The following is a 27,379-nucleotide window of genomic DNA, read 5'->3' as shown; positions in this document are numbered from 1 at the left end:
TGGAAAAATATCAGACTATTGTTTTAAAACAACTTCAAAATAGAGCTTGGAAAAGAATGAACACATTTCTAAGGTTGTGGTTTTAAGGAAAGATTTCTTTTTCCCAGATTGATGTGGTCCTGGAATATAAAAGAAAATCTAGCCATTAGAAAAAATGGGCAGAATAAGCAGCAGGAAAAACCTTAGATGAGTTTATGTGGGTGTAAAATTGTCAAAATATTAAAGGAAAACATAAGCCGTTTTATCTTAGTGGAGAGAGTGGTTTAGACATTCAATCTAGACATATTGTGATTTCTACAAAAATAATACCATCTGATCTTGATGCTTTAGTGATTAGATGGTTTATTTATTTATTTATTTTTTGAGACGGAGTCTTGCTCTGTCGTCCAGGTTGGAGTACAGTGGCGTGATCTCGGCTCACTGTGAGCTCCGCCTCCCGGGTTCACGCCATTCTCCTGCCTCAGCCTCCCAAGTAGCTGGGACTACAGGCGCCCACCACCACGCCCGGCTAATTTTTTGTATTTTTAGTAGAGACCGGGTTTCACCGTGTTAGCCAGGATGGTCTCTATCTCCTGACCTCGTGATCCACCCGCCTCGGCCTCCCAAAGTGCTGAGATTACAGTTTATTAATATCATCCTAGACTTTTAAATAGTTTGCTCCTGTAAATATTACTAAACTGTATTATTATGTTGCTTTCAACTTACTGAATAGTAGATTTTACTTCCAATTTACTGGATAGTAATTTTTTTAGTGTGGAATTTGTTGTATTTTAAATAAGTGGCCCAACTTAAAACTATTTTTACAACCATTTGGTAAATATTCTGGACATAATACAAAATGCATTCATATATTAGTCATAGAAATAAGCATCTCTGTTTAATAGATAGGTTCTTGGGGTACAATAGTGTTAAGGCTTAAACTTAACATTGGTCTGATTTAACCTTGGAAGAGGAAGGGTCTGGTTTGAAAAGAGATGGAAGGGAATGCCAGGTGAAGGTGTGAAGACAAAGGTAGCGCCAACCATCCAGGCCAGTTGCCTCATTTAGAACCTGATTCCCAGACAAGGAGGGCCTTCTCTCAGCTGGGATGTGACCGACAGTTTTCAAACAAAAAACCCTAAGAGATCGTGGAAGTCTTGACAGTTTCCTAGTTTATTAGTTGAGTCCTAGTATGGGTCCAATTTGTGCCAACCAAACTGTATGCTGATGTTTGTCTTCCAAAGGAAGTAATATTGTGTTCAAAACGCTGGAGTCTAAGGAGGTTCGATTTTGACTTTGGGCCAGTTTAAGTATTCTAAAGCTGTATGAAATTAACGTTAGACTTTTCCAGGTTAAATGCTTGGTTGGAAGAGACAACCTTTCAGATTTTCTTCTCCCAGCAGAGTTTTCTGATGTCTGAATTGTGCCCGCCCCCTTTCCACGAGCACCGAGGAAGAGCACATGCCACTGGAAGCTTTGAGCCACCTACACATTCATGACCTAAGATGCTGGGATTGATTTGAAGAGGTTTAGGACGTGTCAGCATTCCATTCTTCCTTTGACCTAAAAAACTCGAACACTCAGGCAGCTGGCAGGTTTACTTTGTGACTGTACAAATGGAGCCTGTAAGTGTGAAGTGGTGCTACATGAATCCTTGATCTCCAGGTGCCTTGGCCTTCGTCACCGTGTGTTTGGAGGCGGAGGAGAATCCTTGAACAGAGTTAATGCTTAGCAGGAAGTTGGCCTCTTATTTATTGCAATGGTTTTGGCTTCATCCCCCATGTCAGAATCTATCCATAAACGTTCTGATTTAAGTAATATGGAATATAGTCAACACACTGCAATAATAAATTGGTAGTTCATGTCTAAGGATCATCATTGGATGGAAGCATCCACTGATTCTTTTAGATGAAGAAGTTATGCCGAGATGGCATCCATCCTGTGATCTGCCCAGAAAACACTGTCTAGAGAGAAGAGTTCTTGGTAGGGTGGGGAGGAAGGCAGATTTAGGGCAAAACCCGAGCTGGACATAGTCGGGGAATGTGAGGGTGACAGCTCTCTGGGATGCAGGCTGTGGGATGGGGAGTCATAGGCACTAAGGTTGTCAGTTGAATCTGGATTTGAGACAACCACTGGTGGGTTCTGAGCATAGGAGCACTGTGATCCAGGTGGCTCCCTGGGAGAGGTAGCTGGGGGTCAGCACACTGGAAATGGAGCAGAGGGAGGCAAGAGTCCACTACTCCTGTGAGAGCAGGCTGACTGCTGTGTGAAAGATGGGACCTAGACTGTGGTAGTCATGCTGAGGATGACAAATGAGAATGGCAAACGTGATATATAGGAATTATTGTTTACTTCTTAAAAAACAAACAGTGACACCATTAACACACCCAAAGGAATGAGCAACAGCCAGGTGTGGTGGTACACACCTGTTGTCCCAGCTGCTCAGGAGGCTGAGGTGGGAGGATCACTTGAGTCCAGGAGTTCAAGGCTTCAGTGAGCTATGATCACACCACTGCACTCCGGGAGACCTTGGGTGACGGAGTGAAACCCTGTCAAAAAAAAAAAAATCTTTAAAATATCCTCAATATCTATGCATATCTTTTAGTTTGAATTAGGATTTAACTAAGTCTACATATTTTAATTACTTGATAGACCTCTAAAATCTTTTTAATCATAGGTTTGTCCTTCCTCTCTATTTTTTTTTTCCCTTGCAAATTATTTGTAGAAGAAAGTGAGTCATTTCTCTATTGAGTTTCCTGCAGTCTTGACTTTGCTGAATGGTGCTCAATATATTCCCATGTCCTGTGTATTTCCTATCAATTGGTTGGTGGATCTAGAGGATTGATCCAGTTGTGTTAGCCCTAAGCCTTGTTTCTATCCAGTTCACATACAGAATAGCGTTAATCTCACTGTGGTGCTAAGTCATCTTATTTGTTTGGATAAATAAAGACCAACTACTAGTTTTACTTTAATCATATATAATCGTGTGTACAGATCTTGGGTAGAGTTGGACAGGTTCTAACAAATACATATACCCGTGGTCACCAACACCCAGAGCCTTGCCGTTCCCCTAGAAAGTTTTCTTTCTTCCGGTTGCATTCAGTCTTCCTCTTACCCCAGAAGCAACCACTATTCTGATTGTCCCTCTGGTCTCTGACCAGTTTTACTTGTATTTTTGGTTGTTGTTCTGCATCAGTGATTTTAATAAAGAAAAACAGGCTTCTGAGGGAAGATAACCAGGCCCACTGGTCTGCGGTCCTGTAAACAAAGTGATGTGATGCTTAGCTGAAGGCGAGGATAGCCGCTGTCGAGAGTACCTTGTGCTCCGTACGGTTCAGCCGCTCTGTTTTAAGCAAAGATAAGCCTTGCCCATCTTTTTCCCTTGAGGAGGGATGCATCCACTGAGGCAAGTGAAAAGTGAAAAACCCCATTTTTCACCAGATGGTTTTACTTTGAGCTCCATTTTCTTGTCAGGATCCTGCACCAGCCATGCCTAGTGAGACTTTGTTTTATTGCAAGGTTTCCCACTGCCAGCATGGTCATACACAACGGGGCACTCTTCCTCCTGAAAGGAGAGGTGGCTCTGGAGGTTACATGCAACTGTGCAGGTTCCACCCTGTTCTTCTCTTGGGCAGCGACCCACGTCCCTCTCTGGGATGTGTTTTCGTGTGCTACTGAAAATCATCTTTCCATGTAAATGTTTTCTGGCATACTGCGCATGTTATTAATACTTCCTCCTGAGGAGTTTCTCTCACATTTCAGAAGTTCTGTCTATGTTTTGGCCACCAAGGAACATCCCTTTGCCATATACTGTGCAGCCCTCATGGGTCTGTGGCCGCGTGGGCCCAGCCTGCTGGGTGCGATGGGTGCTTCCTGATCCCCCCGGGCACTCTTGAGCAGCAGGTCACTGGTGTGTTGGCCCTGTTGGATGTCCAGCTGCTGATGCTTCTTAAAGATCTTCTGAAAGCCTTCAAATCGCATACCTGTTGTCTTTGCGCATTTTCATGTTTGCATTGAAAAGATTTCTTCAAGTTTGATTTTGCGTTGCATTTTTGCTTATAGCCACCAGCTGCACAGCTTTCCTCCCGTGTGAATGAGGACATGGGGACTCAGGTGGTAGTCCCTGACGAAGGTCTTATCATGCCCTTCATTGCCACAAACAAATGGTCTCGCCTTGTGCTCGCATAGGTCTGGCTTGCAGGCCTTGTGGTAATTGGCACTGCGTCGAGGAGGGAGTGGATGAACCTCCTGGGAAGTGCTGTGGTCAGGGGATGTGAGGGTCTCCCTGGTCTCAAGGGTCAGGGAGGACACTGCCTCCAGGACACGCTACTTATGCATCCCACCATCCAGTTTTACTTGGCCTCAAAACTGGAAACATATGGTATCAATATTTAGGCTTCATGTATTTTAGGTTAAGGGTGTAAACATTTATTCAGCTCCTACTGTATGCCAGCATCTACATTGCTGTTAGAAATATAAAAATGGGTCAGGTGTAGTGACTCATGCCTCTAATACCAGCACCTTGGGGTCCTGAGGTGGGAGGATTGCTTGAGCCTGGGAAGTCGAGGCTGCTGTGAGCCGTGATTGTACCATTGCACTCCAGCCTGGGCCACAGAGTGAGACTGCATCTTAAAAAATAATAAATAAGAACCAGGTGTGATGACTTATGTCTGTAATTCCAGCACTTTGGAAGGCCAAGACAGGCGGATCACTTGAGGTCAGGAGTTCGTGACCAACCTGGCCAACATGATGAAACCCTATCTCTACAAAAAAATACAAAAATTAGCTGGGCTTGTCGGCAGGCGCCTGTAGTCCCAGCTACTTGAGAGGCTGAGGCAGGGGAATCCCTTGAACCCAGGAGGTGGAGGTTGCAGTGAGCCGAGATCGTGCCACTGCACTCCAATGTGGGTGACAGAGTGAGACTCTGTCTCATCAATAAATAAATGAATGAGAAATATAAAAGTGATTGTCACAGAGTTGGCAATGGGGACAATAAGCTGGTTATGAGTACAGAGGCAGAGCGGGGCGATCACCCGCGGAGTCCCCGGTGTCCTAGGGATGCAGGAGACGGAGAGGCCTGGCACCCAGAGGCCTTGAGAGTGCAGGAGCAGGAACCGCAGGGCTCCCATTGTTTCTCTGAGGTCATAAACCCGAATATTGAACTTTGGCTATTTTGGTCGTTTGTCATTTTCCTGCATGTGCACAGGATTTCCTCATCACCCTGTGCGTGTTCCAATGAAAAAGATCCCCAGAGATGTTGTGTGGAATGATTTCCTCCGGGGGGCAGAAGGCAGAAAGCCATGCCCAAGCCTAAGCCTGCTGTGTGCTCCCGGTGTGTGTGGCGCCCCTCTCCATGCCGCTCCTCCATGAGCCTCTTCCCACTCACAGCCACCGCCTTCCTCTTGGCCCAGGCGGTCAACCACCAAGTGCACACAGTTTGTTTTTACCAAGAAAAGCAGTTAACAGTTCTGTTTTCTTTCTATGTCATTATGTAATGAACATTTTTTTTTTTTTTTTTTTTTTTTGAGGCGGAGTGTCACTCTGTAGCCCAGGCTGGAATGCAGTGATGTGATCTAGGCTCACTGTAAACTCTGCCTCCCGGGTTCACGCCATTCTTCTGCCTCAGCCTCCCAAGTAGCTGGGACTACAGGTGCCCGCCACCATGCCTGGCTAAATGTTTTTTGTATTTTTGGTAGAGATGGGATTTCACCGTGTTAGCCAGGATGGTCTCGATCTCCTGACCTTGTGATCCACCCGCCTGGGCCTCCCAATGTGCTGGGATTACAGGCGTGAGCCACCGCGCCCGGCCGAACATTTTCATATTATTAAAATGAATTGAAATCCTTACTCCTAGGTACTGCATAACTTATATCATCATACTTTATGTGACTATATATAGTATGTATATGTATATGATGTGCATATATGATATGCTATATATGTATCTGTATATAATATATATGTTATATACTATATATACTATATATGTATGTGTACATATATGTATATATTTGTCCAGTTTGTCTGGTTAATTTTATAAGGTCAGTTAGGAAATAGTATTAAACAAATTTTAAAAATTAAGTTCTCATGGAACACAAAAGATAAAATTATTAAAAACAACTCCATTTTTCCTTTTCTTTTCTCCACAGAACCATCCGGGTATGGCTGAAAAGAGACAGTGGTCAGTACTGGCCCAGCATTTACCACACAATGGCCTGTAAGTAGCTGAACTGTTCCATTTGAGAGAAATGTCTCTAATGTTATTGATGATTTAAATTTCAAAATATCGACTGGACACGGTGGCTCACACCTGTAATCCCAGCACTTTGAGAGGCCAAGGTGGGGAGATCACCCGAGGTCAGGAGTTCGAAACCAGTCTGACCAACATGGTGAAAGCCCGTCTCTACTAAAAATACAAAATTAGCTGGGCATGGTGGTGTGCGCCTGTAATCCCAGCTACTCAGGAGGCTGAAGCAGGAGAATCACTTAAATCCAGAGTGGGAGGTTGCAGTGAGTCGAGGTTGCTCCACTGCACTCCAGCCTGGGCAACAGAGTGAGACTGTGTCTCAAAAAAATAAAAATAAATAAGTTTCAAAATGTCTGATTAAATATTGCTGCTAGATTTCAAAATGAGTTTCTTAGTTGCCTAATACCTCTGACAGGCTCTAATAAACTGCAGGAAAAGTCCTTTTTTTTGCAAAGGAAGTTGAGTCTATGGCTTAACTGAATTAGACTTGAGCAAAACTGAAAAAAAAAATAGGAAAATGAACATGTTCTCCTCAGTTTTTCTTTGTCTTAACTTGGCCAACTTATATTAGTAGTAACTTTGTCCTTTGTAGTAGCCAATATTGACACGAAGAAAGGACTGTGCCCTCCATAGCGTCATGACTACCTTTGCCCAACCTTTTCACCAACCTCTGGACCATTGAGAGACATGGTCCAAGGTACAACACATTCTAAATAGAGAATTTTCTCTGTAAATAAATCTGGATGATGAAACTTCTGCTTGGAGCCTTTAAAGCAGCCCTGGAGGCCAGGCGTGGTGGCTCACGCCCGTAATCTCAGCACTTTGGGAGGCCAAGGCGGGTGGATCACCTGAGGTCGGGAGTTCGAGACCAGCCTGGCCAACATGATGAAACCCCATCTCTACTAAAAATACAAAATTAGCCTGTAATCCCAGCTACTCAGGAGGCTGAGGCAGGAGAATCGCTTCAACCCGGGAAGCAGAGGTTGTGGTGAGCCAAGATCACTCCACTGCACTCCAGCCTGGGCAACAAGAGCAAACTCCATCTCAAAAAAAAAAAAAAAAAAAAAAGCAGCGCTGGGATGTACTGACATAAAGTGACACATAAACTTTAGCCCTTGATGTGAATCTTAGCAGCATCACCATCCTTACCTCCCGCTTCTTTTCTTCAACCGTTCTTGAAAAGAAAGCCATGTAGACAATGCCTGGACGTCACCAAAGTTCAAGCAGGGAGTCAACTCCGTGATGCCAAGTAGCCAGATAGAAGGCCTCCGTAGCTGCTAATTTCCTTGAGGCTTGGTCCTTAATGAGTGATTTTCCTCAGTTAAGATTTTTAATACGCAGAGGACCCTCCCTAAGAAAAGAACAAAGACTTCAGTGCATGCTTGATGGTTTGTTACTGGAGACCATTATCAAGTTTTCCAAAGAAGAGCTCTTGACAGTGGTCGCAGATACTGCTGATGCTGTCCACTGCTTTCTTAAGAGGTATTCCAGGGCTGTGGAGTTCGTTATAAAGACAGAGCAGTCAGTTATTCAGCAAACTACATCTCATCAGCTTGAGTCATCCTTTCAGGCACCTCTCTCCTCTGATAGCACTTTCTCCTTTATACATATATTTCATTGTGCATGCAGCATTTAGATCCTGTAATAATTTTCACAAAAAGTTCGTAGTTTATTAGGGTTTTTTTATTTTTCTGCCTTCTACCAACAGCCTGGGCAGGCTAGCCAGCTTCTCTGTCTTGGTAGTCACTCAGTGAAATTGAGAGAGACCTTCTGGAACCCTAGTATAAAGATAACTATTATGAAAGGAACAGTAAAGCTTTATAATGCATAGGACATTTGAAGACTTCTTGAAAACCTGATCATAATTTATTGTGCCAAGCAGTGGCATCTCTTCTGTTACCCATGTCTGCATGTACTGTGGATGCATAACCTTGGTTCTCACACTAAATTCTCACCTTGAGATATGAAGTAACCGATGTCTTAGTGAAGGTGTTTATGGAGCCTGTCTGATAAATTTACTTTGGAAATTTTGGCAGCAGGGTAGAGGTAGGTGGGACATCCTGGGCCTCTGAGCCCACCTGTTACCCAACCTGCCCCAGTCTCCCAAAAAGACTTGTTAGGCTAATTCCTTACTTTCCAGTGACCCAGAGATAGATCTGAGAGCTGGAAGTAGCAACAGCCTGAGGAACGCATATCAGTGCAGGGAAATGTTTTGTTATCATTGTGGAAAATGTTGTTAATACTATGGCTCTTATGCTTCCCACTCTTCCCTTCCTTCATAATTAGCATTTTGGTCATAGCTTAATCTCCCTGAGTCCTTAATCTTGAAGTTCATTCTCATTAGAATAGAGACAGAGACTGAGATGGATTTTGTCCCATATTTAGTTCAGTTACTCCTTGACTTGCATTTCCCCCAAATATTTAGTACAACTTTCTAATGAATTTCTCTCCCAGAGCACCAAAACCTTAGCAGTAGAAATGTGTGTGCTCTCTTGGCTGTTAGATCTTGAGCAAGTGGCGGTGGATCTCTCTGTCTTCAGCCCTTTTTAACGTGGCTTAACTGTCCCCTCCTGAAGGAGCTTCTAGATCAGGAAGGAGGAACTTGAAAGAACAGACACAGCTTCGCAGTGGGTAGTCGACACCTGCATGTTTGTATCTGCACATGTTCAGTGTGTTACTTCTAGATGCTTCTTTATTGCTTCTATTTGGACCTGTATCTGCTGATAAAACTGCAGATACACCACAAGAAGAAAACAGAGTGAACGAATTGTGAAAAATAACTGCTTGTCTGTTTTAGAATGACTTTTTATTTCAAAATTAAATTTAGAATACGAAAAGCAGAATGCCATGTTAGTTCTAAAAACTATCTGCAGATTATCCAATTTAGGATGTCTTAGTGGTTATATCCACCAATTTAAACTTTTTCCTGTGACTTGACAGAGTGATCAATAAGCCAAGCCTTATTTTACTGCTATATGCAGTCCAATTGTGTTCTTTCTATAACATTACCTCACATAAAAAAATAACTTTCAGACTGCTTTAGCTGAAGAAAAATGGTAACTCTTGGCTTCTATCTTTACTGTGTACTTCGTGCCTTTTTTTTGGTAATATAATTTTATGAAACCATCACAACAGCTATGCAAGACAGATAATATTTTTACCGTTTTGTGAACAAGCAAGCTGAGGTTAGAAGGGTTAAGTTGATTTCTTGTCGTTGGAATTCCAATCCATGTTTATCTATGACTCCAAACCTATGCTTCCCACCACAGTGATGGGTAGGTCCACAAACTTTTTATGCAAAGGGCCAGACAGTAAACATTTGGACTACGTGGGCCAATCTCTGTGGCACTTACTCAAGTCTGCCTTCCTAGCATGCAAGCAGTCATAAATAAGACATAAATATGGCATGTGAGCAATCATAAGTTATACATAAATGTAGCATGCAAGCAATCATAAATGAAAGGTCTGTGTTCCAAAGGAAAAAAAAAAAACTATTAACAAAATATGCAGTCAGCTGAATTTGGCCCTGTGGTATGATCCAAAGTTTTAAACATTTGATTTTGGACTGCAATGATGGCTTTTTAAAAGTTCATTGACTTCGCTGGGCATGGTGGCTCATGCCTGTAATCCCAGCACTTTGGGAAGCCGAGGCAGGCTGATCATTTGAGATCGGGAGTTCGAGACTGGCCTGGCCAATGTAGTGAAACCCCGTCTCTACTAAAAATACAAGAATTAGCCTGGTGTGGTGGTGGGTGCCTGTAATCCCAGCTACTTGGGAGGCTGAGACATGAGAATCGCTTGAACCCAGGAGGCGGAGGTTGCTGAGCTGAGATTGCACCACTACACTACAGCCTGGGTGACAGAGCGAGACACCATCTCAAAAAAAAAAAAAAGTTACCTGATTTGAAAGATGATTCCTGTTTTGCTTTATATCCAACTCCTCCCCTTCTATATTACATTTATATTGCTTATCTCAATTAGAAACCTCCTTTCCAGGGAGAGAGCCAGGATATCACTATATAATACAAAACAAACTAAGGAAACCCTTTTTTTCTTTTTCAAATGTTATAATTGTCTAGCTTCATAAAATTACCCAGCACTTTGTAATTTTTACACAAAAGAGGGATTTTACATATTTATGTTGTTTGTTATAGGGTTGGGCATTAAAAAAATTGAAAAGAAGCCTAAAACTAATGCATTTAGTGCCATCTAGAAAGCAAGCAAAAATGATGACAGTGAATCTCTGAACGCATCAAAGTATGATGATTTGATTTGTCAAAGATAAGTGTATGCATGGTTATTAAAGAGCATTTTGATAGTATAAAGATATGTGTGTGTGTATATATATATATGTATATATATCATATACATGATTGTTCTTTTCATCCCAAACATCAGTATGGTGGATAAGGAGTATACAGGCTCATAGTCAATTCTAATTGTTTTGTGCACAATTTCCGTATGTACCTTTCAGAGTCAAATACACGGTTCTTGGATGCAACTGAAACAGTCTCTATGGTCTGATCATGCAGTTAGCTATGTTTTCGCTTTGGGGTATAATCCAGTATTGTAGTTTACTTCCTTTGGTGAGGATATTGGCCTATGAGAGAGAGAGAACTTTAAACTATATTCAAATGATGACTTCATTTAAAAGACATTTTTTCTTTTATCTTTTTTTTTTTTTTTTTTTTTTTGAGATGGAGTCTCACTATGTTGCCCAGGCTGGTCTCAACTCCTGGCCTCAAGCAATCCTCCTGCCTTGGCCTCCCAAAGTGCTGAGATTATAGGCATGAGCCACCATACCCACTTGTCTTTTACAAGAAGTTCTATTCCAAAGTAAATTCAAATTTGTTTGTTTTGTTTTGTTTTTCCCTAGCATACATTTCCTTGTTTTGGTTCTTCCGTTGCTAACTAAAATTCCTTAGGCTGAAACAAACCCAGATATATATTTTTTCAAATGTTCCAATTTATAAATCACTTTAATTCTAATTTTTGGTAAAAGGAGACAATTTAGAATTTCTCCTTTCTGAAACTTGTTCTCTAGCCTGTGATTTCTGGAAGCGGGTAGGTAGAACATGGAAAGAGTGTTTACATGAGGAGAGGCAGCTGTTCTCCCAGTCACATAAGACTGCTATGGACAAGGAAACCTGTCTGCACCTCACAACTCACATATGCCATATATCTGCACCTCACATATGCTCACATATGCCATAGAATAGGAATTCTGGTGCTGGGAACCCATCTTTGCACAGATTCTAGCTACTCTTTGACATTTGATGGGAAGGGTGGCAGGGGCAGGATGACCTCCTGAGTGTTTTGGGCAGCAGATCACACACTGCAAGCCCTGGTCCCCAAGGCTTGCCAGACGACAGGTAGGACTTTCAGTCAGATGAAACTTCGTGCTGGCTCGCTTCACCCAGCATTATAGAAATAACCGAGAAGATTTGTGAAAATAAAGTTTTAAACTAAGGCAACAGAGAGAACTTTAATAACGTTTTCAATTTACGTAATTTTTAGAAAACATTTTTACTCTCTCTCTGTGAACCTAAACTGTATAGTTCTTAATCAGTCACTTTGAAGAATGACTTAAAGTGCTTAGCTTTGCTGGTAATGTGCTCTTTGTCTTTCTGGCAGCTCCTTGCTCTGCTATGGCTTACCATCATGACAGCAGACGGATATTTGTGGGCCAGGATAATGGAGCCGTAATGGTAGGTAGCTTTTAGAATGTATTTATTATTTTCTTTATATTGACCTCCCATGTCCCTTATTGGCCAGTTAACTTTGGATTAACAATGGATGCTTGATTGTTTGGCATGAAAAATGTTTAATTTAGGCCAGGCACGGTGGTTCACATCTGTAATCCCAACACTTTAGGAGGCTGAGGCGGACTGATCACTTGAGCCCAGGAGTTTGAAGCCAGCCTGGGTAACACAGTGAGACCTCATCTCTACGAAAAATCAAAAAAATTAGTTGGTAGTGGTGCATGCCTGTGGTCCCAGCTACTTAGGAGACTGAGGTGGGAGGATGGCTTGAGCCCAGGAGGTCAAGGCTGCAGCTAGCTGAGATTGCACCACTGCACTTTCGCCTGGGCAGCAGAGGGAAACCGTGTCTCAAAAGAAAAAAAAAAAAAGTTTAATTCAGTATAGATATTAGGTCAAAAATGGATTAAATTGTTGCTTCATTTTAAACTAGTTCCTTGGAACTCAGAATGCTGTTGTAATTGATAGCTGGATGCTCAGGCTGACCCACAGATCATAGCCTTCATAGAGTGAATATGTCACCTACAGCAATCCACAGCCCTCAGCCGTGATGGTGGAGAGCCTCTGTGTGTGTGTGTGTGTGTGTGTGTGTGTGTGTGTGTGTGTGTGTGTGTGTAGCCATTCAGCCAGCAACTCACAGAGCTCTTTAAGGCAATACTTCTCAAACTATCTTTGGTAAAGGACATGATATTTAAGTTTTTAGTCTATTATAGATTGGCATTTTTGTGGGTCAAATTGTATGCATATATTTATTTTTTCTTAATTGAAATATAACATATAACATAATTATATTTATCATTTTAAAGTATATAATTCTGTGGTCTTATAGTATATTCATAAGATTGTGCAACCATTACCATTCTCTAATTCCAGAATATTTTCATCACCCCTCCCTGCAAAAAAATCCCATACCCATTAGCAGTCACTCTCCATTGCCCCTTCCCCCAGCTCCTGGAAATCACTAATTTACTGAATCCAAAGATTTGCCTATTTTAGACACTTTAGATAAATAGGTTCATACAGTACATGTGGCCTTTTATGTTTGTCTTTCACTTAGCATGATGATTTCAAGGTTCATGCCTGTTTGAATTAATTCACTCTTTTGGCCGTGGAATAGTATTCTATACTGCACTTGGTTTATCCCTTTATTAGTTGATAGACATTTGGGTTGTTTTCACTTTTTGGCTGTTATCAATAACGTTACTATGAAAATTCACGTACATGTTTTTTGTACATATTCCGGCTCTCCAAATCCTTGCTAACACTTGTCACTTTCTGCTTGTTTTGTTTTGTTTTGTTTTTGTTATGGTCGTCCTGGTGGATGTGAAATGGTACTAGATTGTGGTTTTGATTCGCCTTTTCCTAATCACTAGTAATGGTGAGGATCTTCTTAGGTACTTGTTGGTCATTTATATCTTCTTTGGAGAAATATCTGTTTAAGTCCTTTGCCCATTTTTAATAGAGTATTTTTTAATTGTTGAGTTGTAAGAGTTTTTTCTGTATGTTAGATACTAGACCCTTATATATGTTCTGCAAATATCTTCTCCTAAGAGCTGCCTTTTTACTTTATTTTTAAAGTTTAGTGAAGTCCAATTTATTTATTTATTTATCTTGGCTACTTAAGCTTTAGATACCATATCTAAGAAGCCATTGCCTAATCCAAGGTCATTTATACCTATGAAGATAAGTATAAATGAAGATTTACACCTGTATTTTCTTCTGAGAGTTTTATAGTTTAGCTTTACATTTAGAGCTTTGATTTATTGTAAGTTAATTCTTACATGTGGTATCACAGAGGGGTTCCACATTTATTCTTTCGTATGTGGACATCCAGTTATCCCAGCACCAATTGTTGAAAAGACTATTTTTTTCCCATTTAATTTTCTTGGCATCTTTGTCACAGAGCCAGCCGGCAGAGAGCCAGGGAAGTTTCCAGAAGTCAGTGTCCAGAAGACCCAAGTGAGAAGGATCTGTGTGCATCAGAGGACTCAGAGGAGGTTATAGTGGCTTGCTGGTGCGGGGCGATAGGGAGGCACCCTAGGAAGATTGGAGAAGTGGGCAGAGGCCGCCAGGTCGTGCAGGGTGTTGTAAGTCTGGGTAAAGCTTTAAATTTTAATGTAATTGTAGTGAGAAGCTGTTAAAGTGTTTTCAGCAGATGAATAGCATGATATAATTTACATTTTTCAAAGATCCCTCTAGCTGCTGGGTGGAAAACGGATTGAGGGGTGGCCAGAGTGGCGGTGGGATAATCGGGCTGTTTTAGCAGTCTGGGTGAAAGGACAGTGGCCATGAAGGAGGACAAGTGGATGGACTTGAGATAAGTCTTGGAGACATCTGAGATAAGTTGACTGTGTAGAGGAGAGGAAGAGAAGTCGGGTGACAGCCAGATTTTTGGCTTGAGCAGTTGGGTAGGAAGTAGTATTGTTTCCTGAGAAGGGTAAGGCTGGGCTGGGGAGGCAGTTGGAGGGAGGGGGACAGTGAGAGCCAGCCTCATTTGAGATACCGGTGAGCTTCTGACTGGCCATGTGAAGTTGGCACAGGATAAACAAAACTGGAGCCCCGGAGAGGTCTGGGCAGAGGACATCATCATCAGGTCATTTTTCAAGCCACAAGAATGATTGAGTAGCTGGGGAGGGAATGAAAGAAGTCAGGGCCCAGACCTGAGGCCTAAATAATGACAGCGTTTTGGAGTAGAGTTGAAGGGGAGGCCAGCCAGGGAGGAGGGGAAGTGATGATCCTTGAGTGTGACTTTAAGGGGCCCAGACCACCTTATGTAAGCTGAGTTTCCTGACCTTGCGTAGTCACGCCAGTCATTGAGGGGACTTAACTAAAATACAGATTCCCCAGCTCTGTGCCAGACCCAGAGCTTCGGAATCACTAGGGAGGGACCTGGGGATCTGTATAATAAGTAGCAAGTCCTCTAGGTGAACCCAAGGATCAAGTGCTTTAGAGAAACTACATGGTTTCGCTAATGAGGAACAGGAGCAGGTTTCTGGTTTTTGTCAGCTCAGAAATGTGTAGCAGGCTTTGAAGGGACAAGGCTGAAAGTACGGGTGCCAGTTAGGAGGCTGCCTCCAGATCCCAGTGTTAGATCGTGAAACACCGGGGTGGGGAGGAGAAGAGGCTGTGGCCTCAAGAACTGTCTGGGAAGCAGGGCTGGGTGTTTGAATAAAGGTGCATGTTGAAATAGAGAGCCGCTTTAAGATGACTTTCAGGTTTCTAGCCAGGAGTTAGCTGCTTCAGAGACAGAAAAGATGCTGATCTTTTTTGGGGAAAGGTGATGAGTTAAGTTTTGAGAACTGAACTTGGGTGCGTGTGCCTGAACCTCAGGGTTTGGTCTGGGCAGGGGTTGGGAGTTCCCTGAATGTAGACGTCAGTGGAAACTACAACGGTGGCTGCCGTGAACTAGACAGAGCTGGTAGATTGAGAAAAGCAGAAGGCCAAGGTCACATTCCTAGGGAAATATCAATATTTAAAGAAAAGCCAGAGGGCTGGGAGCCTAAAGGAGAGACAGGAAGAATAGGCAAAGAGGGAGGAGAGCCAGCCAGGACAGTGCAGCTACGGAAGCTGGAGGGCAGTGAGTTTCAGGGAGGAGGTGAGTAAAGGTGTCAAGAGCAGGAGGGAGAGGATGAAATTAGGCCTGGGCAGTGCTCTTGGGATGGCACTTAGAAGGCAGCTGCTGATAACAAGAAGAGCCTTTCCATGCAGTGGGGTAGCCCTGGTGAGCCATGGACTGAAGTGTGACTGGGAGATGAGGGAGCCAGAGAGCCTGAGGGTAACCAGGGTGGGCTGATCATTAGAGAAGCTTTTGGCTGAGAAGGGGACAACAGAAGTAGAAGTATAGTTATGAGAGTTTCTTTTTTTTTTTTTTTTACTGAAAGCAGCAGCCTTGGACCAGGTGTGGTGGCTCATGCCGATAATCTCAGCCCTGTGGGAGGCTGAGGCAGGAGGATTGATCCCAGGAGTTGGAGACCAGCCTGGGCAATATAGTGAGACCTCATTTCTACAAAAATTAAAAAAATAGCTTATTGTGGTGGCATAACCATGTAGCCCCACTACTCAGGAGGCTGAGGTGGGAGGATCACTTGAGCCTGGGAAGTGGAGGTTGCAGTGAGCAGAGATTGCACCACTGCACTCCAGCCTGAATGGCAGAACAAGACCCTGTCTCAAAAGAAGGAAAAAAAAAAAAAAAAAAGAAAAAGCAGCAGCAGCCTTGATGTAAGGGTCAAGAAGAAAGATCCAGTAGAAGGGACAGGCTCCCTGCCCATGCAGTTCACACAGCAGCGGGTGGCAGGCAAGGGTGCTGGAAATGCATGACACAGTAGCGAATGCCAAAGCTCTCCGTTTTAGCCTTCAGTAAATTTTATGGGAATATCATGATGATGTGCATGCACATATATAACGAGAAGCCACTAAGTACAAGCTTCACGTAGTGCAGTAGTGCAGTGTTGGTGCATTTATCTCCCTAGAGACCCTTTTGTGGCCTTCAGTTCAAGGGGAGACTGTCATTATAGGATGGCACATAAGAACTGTTACAGTTTTTAATGGAAAGGGGCAAGGCAAATCCAATTTAACATTAGTCAGCAGTTGATCAATTGCTCTTCCACTGAATATGGATGAATATATACCGTGCTGATACATTTTTTCTACTTTGCAAAAACAAGATGGAGAACAAGAAATCTGTATTCTTTTGTGTGCTTTTTTTCCCCCTCACTCTGGTCTGTCAGCAATTCATAATATCCATGTCAATTTAGCATTGATCAATAATAGTATTCTTAGCTGGGCGCAGTGGCTTATGCCTATAATCCCAGCACTTTGGGAGGCCAAGGCGGGTGGATCACTTGAGACCACGAGTTCAAGACCAGGCTGGCCAGCATGGTGAAACCCCCGTCTGTACTAAAAATACAAGAAAAATTAGCCAGGTGTGGTGGCACACACCTTTAGTCCCAGTTACTCAGGACTCTGAGGCACAAGAATCGCTTGAATCCAGGAGGCGGAGGTTACAGTGAGCTGAGATTGCATCACTGTACTCCAACCTGGGTGACAGAGCGAGACTCTGTCTCAAAATAATAATAATATAATAATAATAATGGTAGTACTAGTAATTAGTGATTTTTCTTTAGAGTTTTATTTTCATAGTTTTATGTTGAGGTTGATTTTTTTTCCCAATAAAACATATGTACTTTAAATTTCTTTTCCAAGTTATAAAGGATTACATCTATAGAAAATTTGGGGCCAGGTGCAGTGGCTCACGCCTGTAATCCCAGCACTTTGGGAGCCCGAGGTGAGTGGATCACCTGAGGTCAGGAGTTCGAGACCATCCTGGCCAACATGGTGAAACCCCATCTCTACTAAAAATACAAAAATTAGCTGGGCGTGGTTGTGCACTCCTGTAATCCCAGCTACTCGGGAGCCTGAGGCAGGAGAACCGCTTGAACCTGGGAAGCAGACGTTGCAGTGAGCCAAGGAAGCAACAAGAGCGAAACTCTGTCTATAAATAAATAAATAAATAAATAAAATTTGGAAAACACAGGAGTATAAAAAGAAGCCAAAAACCACCTACAATCTCAACACTTCTTTTTTGTTGTTGTTGTTGTGTGTGTTTGTATATTAAATAGGTGTACTTTCCCCCACTAAATTGCTGAGCTACCCAGCGCCCTGTTTTTACTTTGCTGAGAGCTCTGTTAGTGAGGGGTCTTTGCAGTTTTGCTTTAATATGCAGTGTCTTGAGGGGTTTTTTGTGTCCCTAAGAGAATACAGTTTTGTAGTAGGAGGGAGAAGGAATACGGAGTGCTGATTTGGGCAGGAAGAAGTGGACACAAATCCCATGCTGGTCAGCAGCACTTACTTTTATTCAATTAGGTCTGTTCTCCCAAAGCGATGTTGGCCTGAGGACAGGTCTGATGAAGGAAGCAATTCATATCATTCCTAAATAACTCGTCTTAAGTCCCAGGTCTTGTGAGAATCATTTTTGGATTTTACTTCGTTTTTGAAAGTTAAGTTTCTGTTGTTTTATAAAACCATAACTCTTAAAATTTTTTATTTTGTGCATTTGCTTTTAGGAATTTCACGTTTCTGAAGATTTTAATAAAATGAACTTTATCAAGACCTACCCAGGTAATTATAATACACATTATCTTGCATACACATACATGTAGACATACACAAAACTAGAACATCATCTCTTATGGTGAAAATTAGATTTTCACATTAACTTGTTAGTTTTGTTAACCCCACAATGAGAGAGACTGTTGTCTTTTAGTGATATTTCAGCTTTTTCTTGCTCATTAGCATTTAAAATTTTGTATATCAGGCACATTATCAGATTTAATTAACCATTCTTTTATCATTGGATATGTGTACCGCTTCCATTTTTTTGATAACACACACTACTCTTCATACATGTATGTGTGTGTATATAACTGAGTGTGTGTACAGTTTTTTGATATGTGTATACACGTGTATGTGTGTGTGTGTGTGTATTCTTGAATAAGTGTATACATGTATGTGGAGGGGTATTCTTGACTGTTATTCTGACTCTAATCCTATAATGCATTTGTTCCATTTTGTTTTGTTTAAATAGAGACAAGATCTCAGTATGTTGCCCAGGCTGGTCTCGAACTCCTGAGCTTAAGTGACCCTGCCACCTCAGTCTCCCAAAGTGCTAGAATTCAGGTGTGAGCCACCACACCTAGCCAAATCTGTAATTCTGATTATTTAAGACAAATCCCTAAGTGCTCAGTGAGGAATTTTTTTTTTTTTTTAAAGACAAATTCCTACAAAGTGGAATAACCAGGTCAGACATTAAAAAGTTTTTTAAATGCCCTAGATTTACTTTGCAAACTGCTTCACAGCAATAGTGCAGGTTTTTACAGTCCTGCGAATGGCGACTGAGAATACGTGTTCATGACGTCTTCACAACATTGCTGCCTTATAATTTCTTTTTCCTGTTTAATAGTCAAGAAAGTTCGCAATTTGAAAATGATTTAAGCTTTATTTAATGTTGACCACTTGTCATATTTTCTGAATGTCTGTTTATGATTTTGTGCATATTCCCAGGGAGGTGTAGTGTTTTCTAACTGATTTGTAAGCACTTTTCACTACAAAGCTATCAATACTTTGTGGCATCTGTGACATATACCTTTTTTTCAGTTTTTACTTTATTTAGTAAATTTCAGTATTTTAAAACTTAACAAAAGCAAGATCCCAATGACAACTTCAGATTGAAGTTGCAAAACTAAAGCATTTTGATTAAGTTGTGGATTCCCATCAGACCAATTAGCTGATTCCCAGAAACTTCACCAGAAGACGTAACATGTAGCCTCATTTTATTCACTCTATACTTCTAAAATTTTATATTTAATGCTTGTGGATAAAGGTAAAAATTAGAGTGTAGATGTTTTACATATGTGTTGTTCATCTTGGTGAAATGTGGTCTAATGATAGGATACTTTATTAAGAAGGCCAAATTGCTTTTGCCTACGTATTGTTTCACCTGTTCCAAATTTAAAATAGGAGAAAAGCGTCCAGGTGCAGTGGCTCACCCCTGTAATCCCAGCACTTTGGGAGGCCGAGGCAGGTGCATCACTTGAGGTCAGGAGTTTGAGGCCAGCCTGGCCAACGAGGTGAAACCCCGTCTCTACTAAAAATAACAAAAATTAGCCGGGCGTGATAGCACATGCCTGTAGTCCCAGCTACTCAGGAGACTGAGGCAGGAGAACTGCTTGAACCCGGGAGGCGGAGGTTGTAGGGAACCGAGATCGCACCACTGCACTCCAGCCCAGGCAACAGAGCAAGACTCCGTCTCAAAAATAAATAAATAAAATAGGAGAACAGTGATGCAGCAATGCCCATATATTTGCCCTTGGAGTATGTTAGTCAGGGAAACTGTTTTGTGACAGTGAATGATAACACTTTCCAATCCTGCATTGAGTAATGTACTACTAGCATGATGGTGTTATCGTAACACCAGAAACAACTTTGAATTCTCAGCTATCATGCACAGGTTTATCTTTAAAATAATCAAGAATCTGTAAGTTCCTTTACGAGATATATACCTACGAGTTTGGCGACCTTTAAATGCCTGATTTGGAGACCCTTAAATGCCTGGTCAATGTTTTTGTCAAAAGGCAAATTCCTTAATAAATTATTTCACCTGGCCAGTTGTGGTAGCTCCCACCTGTAATCTTAGCACTTTGAGAAGCCAAGGAGTTTGAGACCAGCCTGGGCAACATAGACCGTACCTCTGTAAAAAATTAGCCAGCCATGGTGGCACACACTGTAGTCCCAGCTACTTGGGAGGCTGAGGTGGGAGGATCATTTGAGCCCAGGAGTTAGAGATTACGGTGAGCCATCATCAGACCACTGCACTCTAGCCTGGGCAACAGAATGAGACCCTGCCCCTCCTTTTTTTTAAAAAAAAAACAACAAAGAATGTGTGTGTGTGTGTATTTTTCATCTGTCATTAAGGATGAAATTATTTCATACTCACATCTCATGTAATTTTTATCTATATTTTGGTTGTCAAAGTTCCTTTTTTTTTTTTTTTTTTTTTTAGAAAGAGCCTCACTCTGTTGCCCACACTGGAGTGCAGTGGTGCGATCTCAGCTCACTGCAACCTCCGCCTCCAGGGTTCAGCCGATTCTCCTGCCTCAACCTCACTAGTAGCTGGGATTATAGGTGCGAGCCACCATGGCCAGCTAATTTTTTGTATTTTTAGTAGAGACGGGGTTTCACCATGTTGGCCAGACTGGTCTTGAACTCCTGGCCTCAAGTGATCCACCCGCCTCGGCCTCCCAAAATGCTGGAATTACAGGCATGAGCCACCATGCCCCACCAGTTGTCATAGTTCTTTATGGGCTATAAGGCAGCATAGGTTTCTTTTGCAGTGGTTCTTGGACCTTTATATTTCATTGACTAATAAACATTTTAGAAAACTTTTGGAGGACTAATATAGGGATTACTGTGTTTTTTATTTTGCCAAGTGAGAGTTTAAAAACTAAAAATGAAGCAAAATAAGCATGACTATATCTCACTATACTTTCACAAAAGAAAAGGATATCTAAAAAATACAAAACAGCAGAAAGGATGTAATCTTAGAAATAGGATAGTTCTTCCCAGGAAAAAATAGTTGACTATTCACTACAGCATCTTTACCACAAACTAGTTTAAACCCTATGACTATTTGGCCCGAGTTTAACAACTACAGGTTTAGTGGAAAAAGTGTTTTGAGTCAGACACACCAAATTAATCTATCACTTATTAGACTTTGGGCATATATTTATATTGATATTTAATATATATTTATAAATATTTAATAAATACTTAATATTTGCTTCTCGGTTTTCTTATCTGAAAATCAGTATAATAATACACACCCTGTAAGTATTTATGCAAATTAAATATTAAAGCAGAAAAAGCATTAGGCTCCACATCAGACGATGAGACAGATCTTACAAGACATGGCCTACTCAAATTTAATATTTCTTTCAGTTTTAAATTTTTATTTCTTAATTAGAGACAGAGTCTCATTGTCTTACCCAGGCTGGAGTGCAGTGGTGCAAACATAGTTTGATGTAACCTCCAACTCCTGGGCTCAAGAGATCTCCCACCTCAGCCTGCTGAGTAGCTAGGACTACAGGCAAGTGCCACCATGCCCAGCTGGTTTTAAAAATGTTTTTTGTAGAGATGGGGTCTTGCTTTGTTGCCCAGGCTGGTCTCCAACTCCTGGCCTCAAACAGTCCTCCTGCCTCGGCCTCCCAAAGCACTGGGATTATAGGTGTTGAGCCACTGTGCCCAGCTGAATTTAAGATTAATAGCTCTCATAGCATCCTTTAAGTTTCAGAATCCTTCATGAGTATGTAATTGTTCAATGTAACCTTTCAGCGGTTGATGAATCTGACTTTCACGTAGACTTTTGGGGAGAGTCCCTCAGTTCTTCCTAAGCAGTCTGTACAGCTGAGAGCAAGGTCAGCAGTCTCTCTGTCTGGCCTTTGACTTCATTCATCAGATTGGACGCTTATTAAACATCTACTGCATGCAAAGTTCTGTACCAGATGAAGTAGAAGGCAGGTAACACTGCCCCGGTGTGGCTTATAATCGACCTGGAAATCTTTCCAGAGTTAGGTAACAGACAGAAAACCTTCCTCATTCTCAGCTGTTATTTTGGAACAGAGAACTTCACAAAAGCTTTGTCTTTATGAATAATAAAATGTTACACACTGATAAAAAGTATTCCAGAAACAAAACACATAACACCACTTTTTAATTTTAGAAAACTGCCATTGCTCTTATTTAGAATGCCAGTGTTTTCGGAAGGTTCAAAACACTGAAGTTACAGACGATTAAAAAAACATTGCCCTGTTACAACTGCTGCTTTCCACATGGTCCTCGTTCGTAAAGTTTTTTAGAGCAAAGTAAAAATGTTCTCTTGAGCATAGCAAAAAAAAAAAAATTATATATATATAATATATATATTTTATATATATATTTTATATATGTTGTATATATAACATATATATATATTCTAAGCTAGTATTTGATTTCTCTTTGGGCATTACTCTTTAATGATTCCTAGCTTCTGGTGGCCATGACTGTGGGGAGCAGAGGGCAGGGCCTTGGAGAGAGCCTGTGCTAGTGAGTTGTTGAGCTGGGGCGGGTTGTCTGAAATATATTCACAGAGGATAGGCATTTCCAGTACACTCTTGTACACAACTGTGTGCCGGCTGAGCGGATTGAGAGATTGAGCCTCAGTTCTTCCCCATGGAGTGCTGTTTCTGGAGATGACAACTCTTCACCGTTCTGTTCCTGCAGCTCATCAGAACCGGGTGTCTGCGATCATCTTCAGCTTGGCCACAGAGTGGGTCATCAGTACTGGCTACGACAAGTGTGTGAGCTGGATGTGCACGCGAAGCGGGAACATGCTCGGGAGGCACTTCTTCACGTCCTGGGCTTCGTGTCTGCAGTATCCTTCAGAGCCACGGACCTCTCCTTCCCCTAGCCTCTGCTTCTCGGTGTTTGGTTCTGAATCTCATCCCAAACTGCTAATTGAGATCTAAAGACTGAATGAAACCTATTTAAGTTTGGGCAAAAGTAATTGTGTTTTTTTTTTTTTTTTTTTTTTTTGCCATTGAAAGTAATTGCAAAAATTGCAATTACTTTTGCACCAACCTAATACATATTTCACCGAAAATCCAAGAACTTCCATATTTGCTTTTCTTGCTGTAAACTGGGTTTATTAAAAATAATAATGAAATGAATTGTTCTCTGCTGGGAGGTGCTGTAGGTTTTTAATACAAAATTGTGGAAAACCCAGGCCCATTAATGCAAACCCTTCCTCTCACGTCTTTGCGTTTCTAATGGAAAGACTTTTTATTGTGTGAAGAAAGGAAAACAGGAACTTGTCTGCTAGTAATTGCTAATTTGCAGACTCTGTAAGTGTATATACTGAATATTAAGGGTTTATAGCCTTGGGGTTTGTTCCTAAATGGGCTACAAGGAGTTTTACACAAAACTTTTGCTTAATGCTTTTTTGTGTGTGGAGAGGACCCATAATCCTTATAAAACTCTCAAAGATGGCTCAGGATCCCCCAAAGTGCTGAAAATCACTGCCTAAAAAATTCCTGCTACTACATGGAATTTGCTTCCTGTAGAGCTCGCCCTTCCCTAAGGATCTCCCTGCCTGCTGTGTATCTTAGTGATGGCAAGATCAAAGTTATCAACAACAGGCAGACACCCCATGGTAGTTTCCCTCTCAGAGTTGAATGTCTGGCGTAGTAAAATTCCATCCATTGAAAGCCTTTCTTTACAATGTTTGCTACGAATGAATGCACAGCGCGAGATATTTAAAATAGTACCATATACTTTAGGATCAAACAAGCAAAAAATACTCAGATACAGTGTGTGCTACATAAGCATTTTTGATAATGGATTTGTAGAAAATGACACAATCACAGTCATGCCCTAGTTTACCGTGCTCTTTTTGACTGTGTTTTGGAAGAGTGATAGTTATCCTGTTGTAAATAGCTTTCATATTATAAATACTAGTTAACATGTTGTGTATAAATTTCTGGTTTTCCAGAAATATCTATGGCCACAAATTGAGAAAGTAATGAGTTGTGACCAATAGTTAATATATTTTCTAAATTTAAATGTACTACCGCCACAAACAACTGCATTTTGGATTATTGAACTATCCACAGTAATTTAAAGTGAATCATCCTCTTCATTTATAGCTAAATTCTCTAGGCCAAAAGAAACATGGATTCATGTCTTGTATTTACTGTCAGATTTGCATTATTTTCAGAGATATTTCATAAATAACCATTACGTTTCAGAGCTTTCTTGCTGTTTTCAGTAGTTAGCATTCTTTTCTTTTCTTTCTTTTTCTTTTTTTTTTTTTTTTTGGCTCTGTCACCCAGGCTGGAGTGGTGCAGTGGTATCATCTCAGCTCACTGCAACCTCTGCCTCCTGGGTTCAAGCTGTTCTCTTGCCCCAGCCTCCCAAGTAACTGGGATTACAAACGTGTGCCACCACACCCAACTAATTTTTTGTATTTTTAGTAGAGACGGGGTTTCACCATGTTGGCCAGGTTGGTCTTGAACTCCTGACCTCAAGTGATCTGCCCACCTCAGCCTCCCAAAGTGCTGGGATTACAGGCATGAGCCACTGCACCCAGCCCAGTAGTTATCAGTTTCACTCTTTGACACTTTATTGTACTTGATTATGTCTACTTGTTTTTGTGTGTGTCTGCACTACCAGCTCTTTTTTCATTGCCAGTTCCTGGGATCTTGCTTGATATAGTAACAGGCACTCAATGAGTTCTTGTTGAATGAATGAATATAAACTTTCTCAGTAATAACAGCTATTTTAATGTTTACCTTCAATATTTACATATTGCATGATTTTCAGTTGGGTATTTCCTTTTTTGTTATAGTTTTAGGTATATGCTTATTCTCTTTAAAATGCATGTTTTCTAACTTTGGAAACTAACTTTGACTAATACTGGTGTCTCTCTTATGAGTGGATTTTCAGGTGATTTCTGTTCTATATCCTTGACTGCTTCTCCTCAGATATGACTTTGACACTCAGTATGCTTTCGTTGGTGATTGTTCTGGGCAGATCACCCTGCTGAAGCTTGAACAGAACACGTGTTCAGTCATCACAACCCTCAAAGGACATGAAGGTAGGCTAGAATATCACCCAAGATGCCTAACTTGGGCATTCAAATTCAGTTCTCCACTACGTGAATTCATGAATGCTCTTTTCCTCATGATCTGTCAGATTTCATTTTGATTGGCCAGATACGGGATTCAGAGTGAAAACTAAGCGAAGGTGGGGTGATGGGTTCATTTCATATTGTCGAAATCCCTTCTAAATTGCTTGTGTGGATAATACTTTCTATGTTGCTTACCTTTTTAAATTAAGTTATGGCTGGCACATTGGTTCACACCTGTAATCCCAGCACTTTTGGGGGCCGAATTAGGTGGACCACTTGAGGCCAGGAGTTCAAGACCAGCCTGGCCAACACAGCAAAACTCCCTCTCTACTAAGAATACAAAAATTAACCAGGCATCGTGGCGCATACCTGTAATCCCACCCCTAGCTACTTGGAATGCTAAGGCAGGAGAATCACTTGAACCCAGGGGCAGAGGTTGCAGTGAGCCGAGATTACGGCACTACACTCCTGCCTGGGTGACAGAGTGAGACTCTGTCTCAAAAAAATAGAAATAAAAATAAAATAAGTTATCATGTTGACAAGACCTTTAAAATTACTTCTAACTGGTAAAACCTTTGGAAGAGTTGTTATTATTACTTTAAAAAATTTTATCAGTTTCTAAGCCCCTGAGCAAGACCTGATAAATACAATTAGAAGGAATGTGTGGGCTGGTTCAGCCTCTGCTTGGGAAACCTACCCTGCGTAGGTACTGAGGGGAAAGAATTATTGGGTGGAATGTCATTTCTGTAGTGCAGTGGGTTAGTGAAGCTCTGTGGAGGGGTTTTTAAAGTCCGTTGATTGTATGTGACTCGCCACATACACACATGTAATAAAGAGGTTTCATTAGATGCTGTATTGGGCCATTCTTGCATTGCAATAAAGAAATATCTAAGACTGGGTAATTTATAAAGAGAAGAGGTTTAATTGGTTCGTGGATCTGCAGGCTGTACAGGACGCATGGCACCAACATGCTTCTGGTGCGGGCCTCAGGAAGCTTATAGTCATAGCACAAGGTGAGGTGTGAACAGGCACATCACATGACCAAAGCAAGAGTGCGGGTGTGGGGGTGCCAGACACTTTTAAACAACCATATCTCAAGGGAGCTCATTTACTATCTCAAGGAGAGCACCAAGGGGATGGCACTAAACCATTCGTGAGAAATCCACCACCATGAGCCAACTACCACGCCCCACCTGCAACACTGGGGATTAGTTTAACATGAAATTTAGAGGCCGGGCCCGGTGGCTCACACCTGTAATCCCAGCACTTTGGGAGGCTGAGGTGGGCAGATCACTTGTGGTCAGGAGTTCGAGACCAGCCTAGCAACATGGTGAAACCCCATCTCTACTAAAAATACAAAAAACATTAGCTGAGCGTGTTGGCGGGCGCCTGTAGTCCCAGGTACTCAGAGAGGTTGAGGCAGGAGAATCTCTTGAACCCGGAAGGTGGAGGTTGCAGTGAGCCAAGATCATGCCACTGCACTCCAACCTGGGTGACAGAGGGAGACTCTGTCTCAAAAAAAAAGATTAAAAAAAAATATATATATATATATCAACAAAATTTAGAGGGGATACATGTCTAAACTGTGTCAGGTGCTAAGCCGTAATGGATTGAAGTTTTCATACCGATCACAAGATCAAATTCTGATATGTGTCACAAAATACAAGCTTTGAGGCCCTCTGGTTTATGGAGAATGGGGGAGTTGCTGAAAGAATTAATGATGAACTTATTTATGACCATAGTTAGCGTTTTAGTTGTAACAAGTTATAATAAATGTACACTATGCTTTCTATGTAATATATTTAGGTGAAATAAGAGTATATCAAATCAAGGAGCCTGTAGGGGAAAAGAAGAAAAGAGAACAGCAAGTTAAAATGGATTTGGGCAGGAAAGCAGAGGCCCGTGAAGAAACCACTTTCTGTTTATGACTAATTGTCTCATGACCCCCAGGCTTGTCAGTTTTTTCAGGGTTGCTAAAGGCAGAATGGGTCTGGTAACTACTTAGTAGTTTTCATGTTGAAAGACCGTATTTATCTGCTTTTAGGCCTCTAACTGAAATGGATGGCACACAGATTACACAGGGTCAAAAGTCATGTGAAACTAACCCCTGAAGCCTTTGCAGAATATTTCTTTGTTTCTACTTTTGTTCTGTTTTTGGAAAGTGTGTGTGAGAAAGTA

At 41.5% G+C, this 27,379-nt stretch overlaps 1 protein-coding gene across 1 annotated transcript in view; it reads left to right on the top strand.

Moving 5' to 3' along the window:
* WDFY1 (WD repeat and FYVE domain containing 1) overlaps positions 1 to 27,379 on the top strand; it is a 71,359-nt gene that overhangs the window by 21,006 nt on the left and 22,974 nt on the right. The window contains exons 2-6 of the mRNA XM_005574438.5: positions 6,129 to 6,196; positions 11,861 to 11,934; positions 18,048 to 18,102; positions 22,798 to 22,948; positions 25,056 to 25,168. Coding sequence (XP_005574495.1) covers positions 6,129 to 6,196; positions 11,861 to 11,934; positions 18,048 to 18,102; positions 22,798 to 22,948; positions 25,056 to 25,168 — 461 coding nt within the window. The remainder of the gene's footprint in view (positions 1 to 6,128; positions 6,197 to 11,860; positions 11,935 to 18,047; positions 18,103 to 22,797; positions 22,949 to 25,055; positions 25,169 to 27,379) is intronic.

This window comes from Macaca fascicularis, chromosome 12 (genome assembly GCF_037993035.2).
Source record: "Macaca fascicularis isolate 582-1 chromosome 12, T2T-MFA8v1.1".
Lineage (NCBI taxonomy): Eukaryota > Metazoa > Chordata > Mammalia > Primates > Cercopithecidae > Macaca > Macaca fascicularis.
The sequence above is the reverse complement of the archived record's forward strand: the minus strand, read 5'-3'. Positions and strand labels throughout refer to the sequence as shown.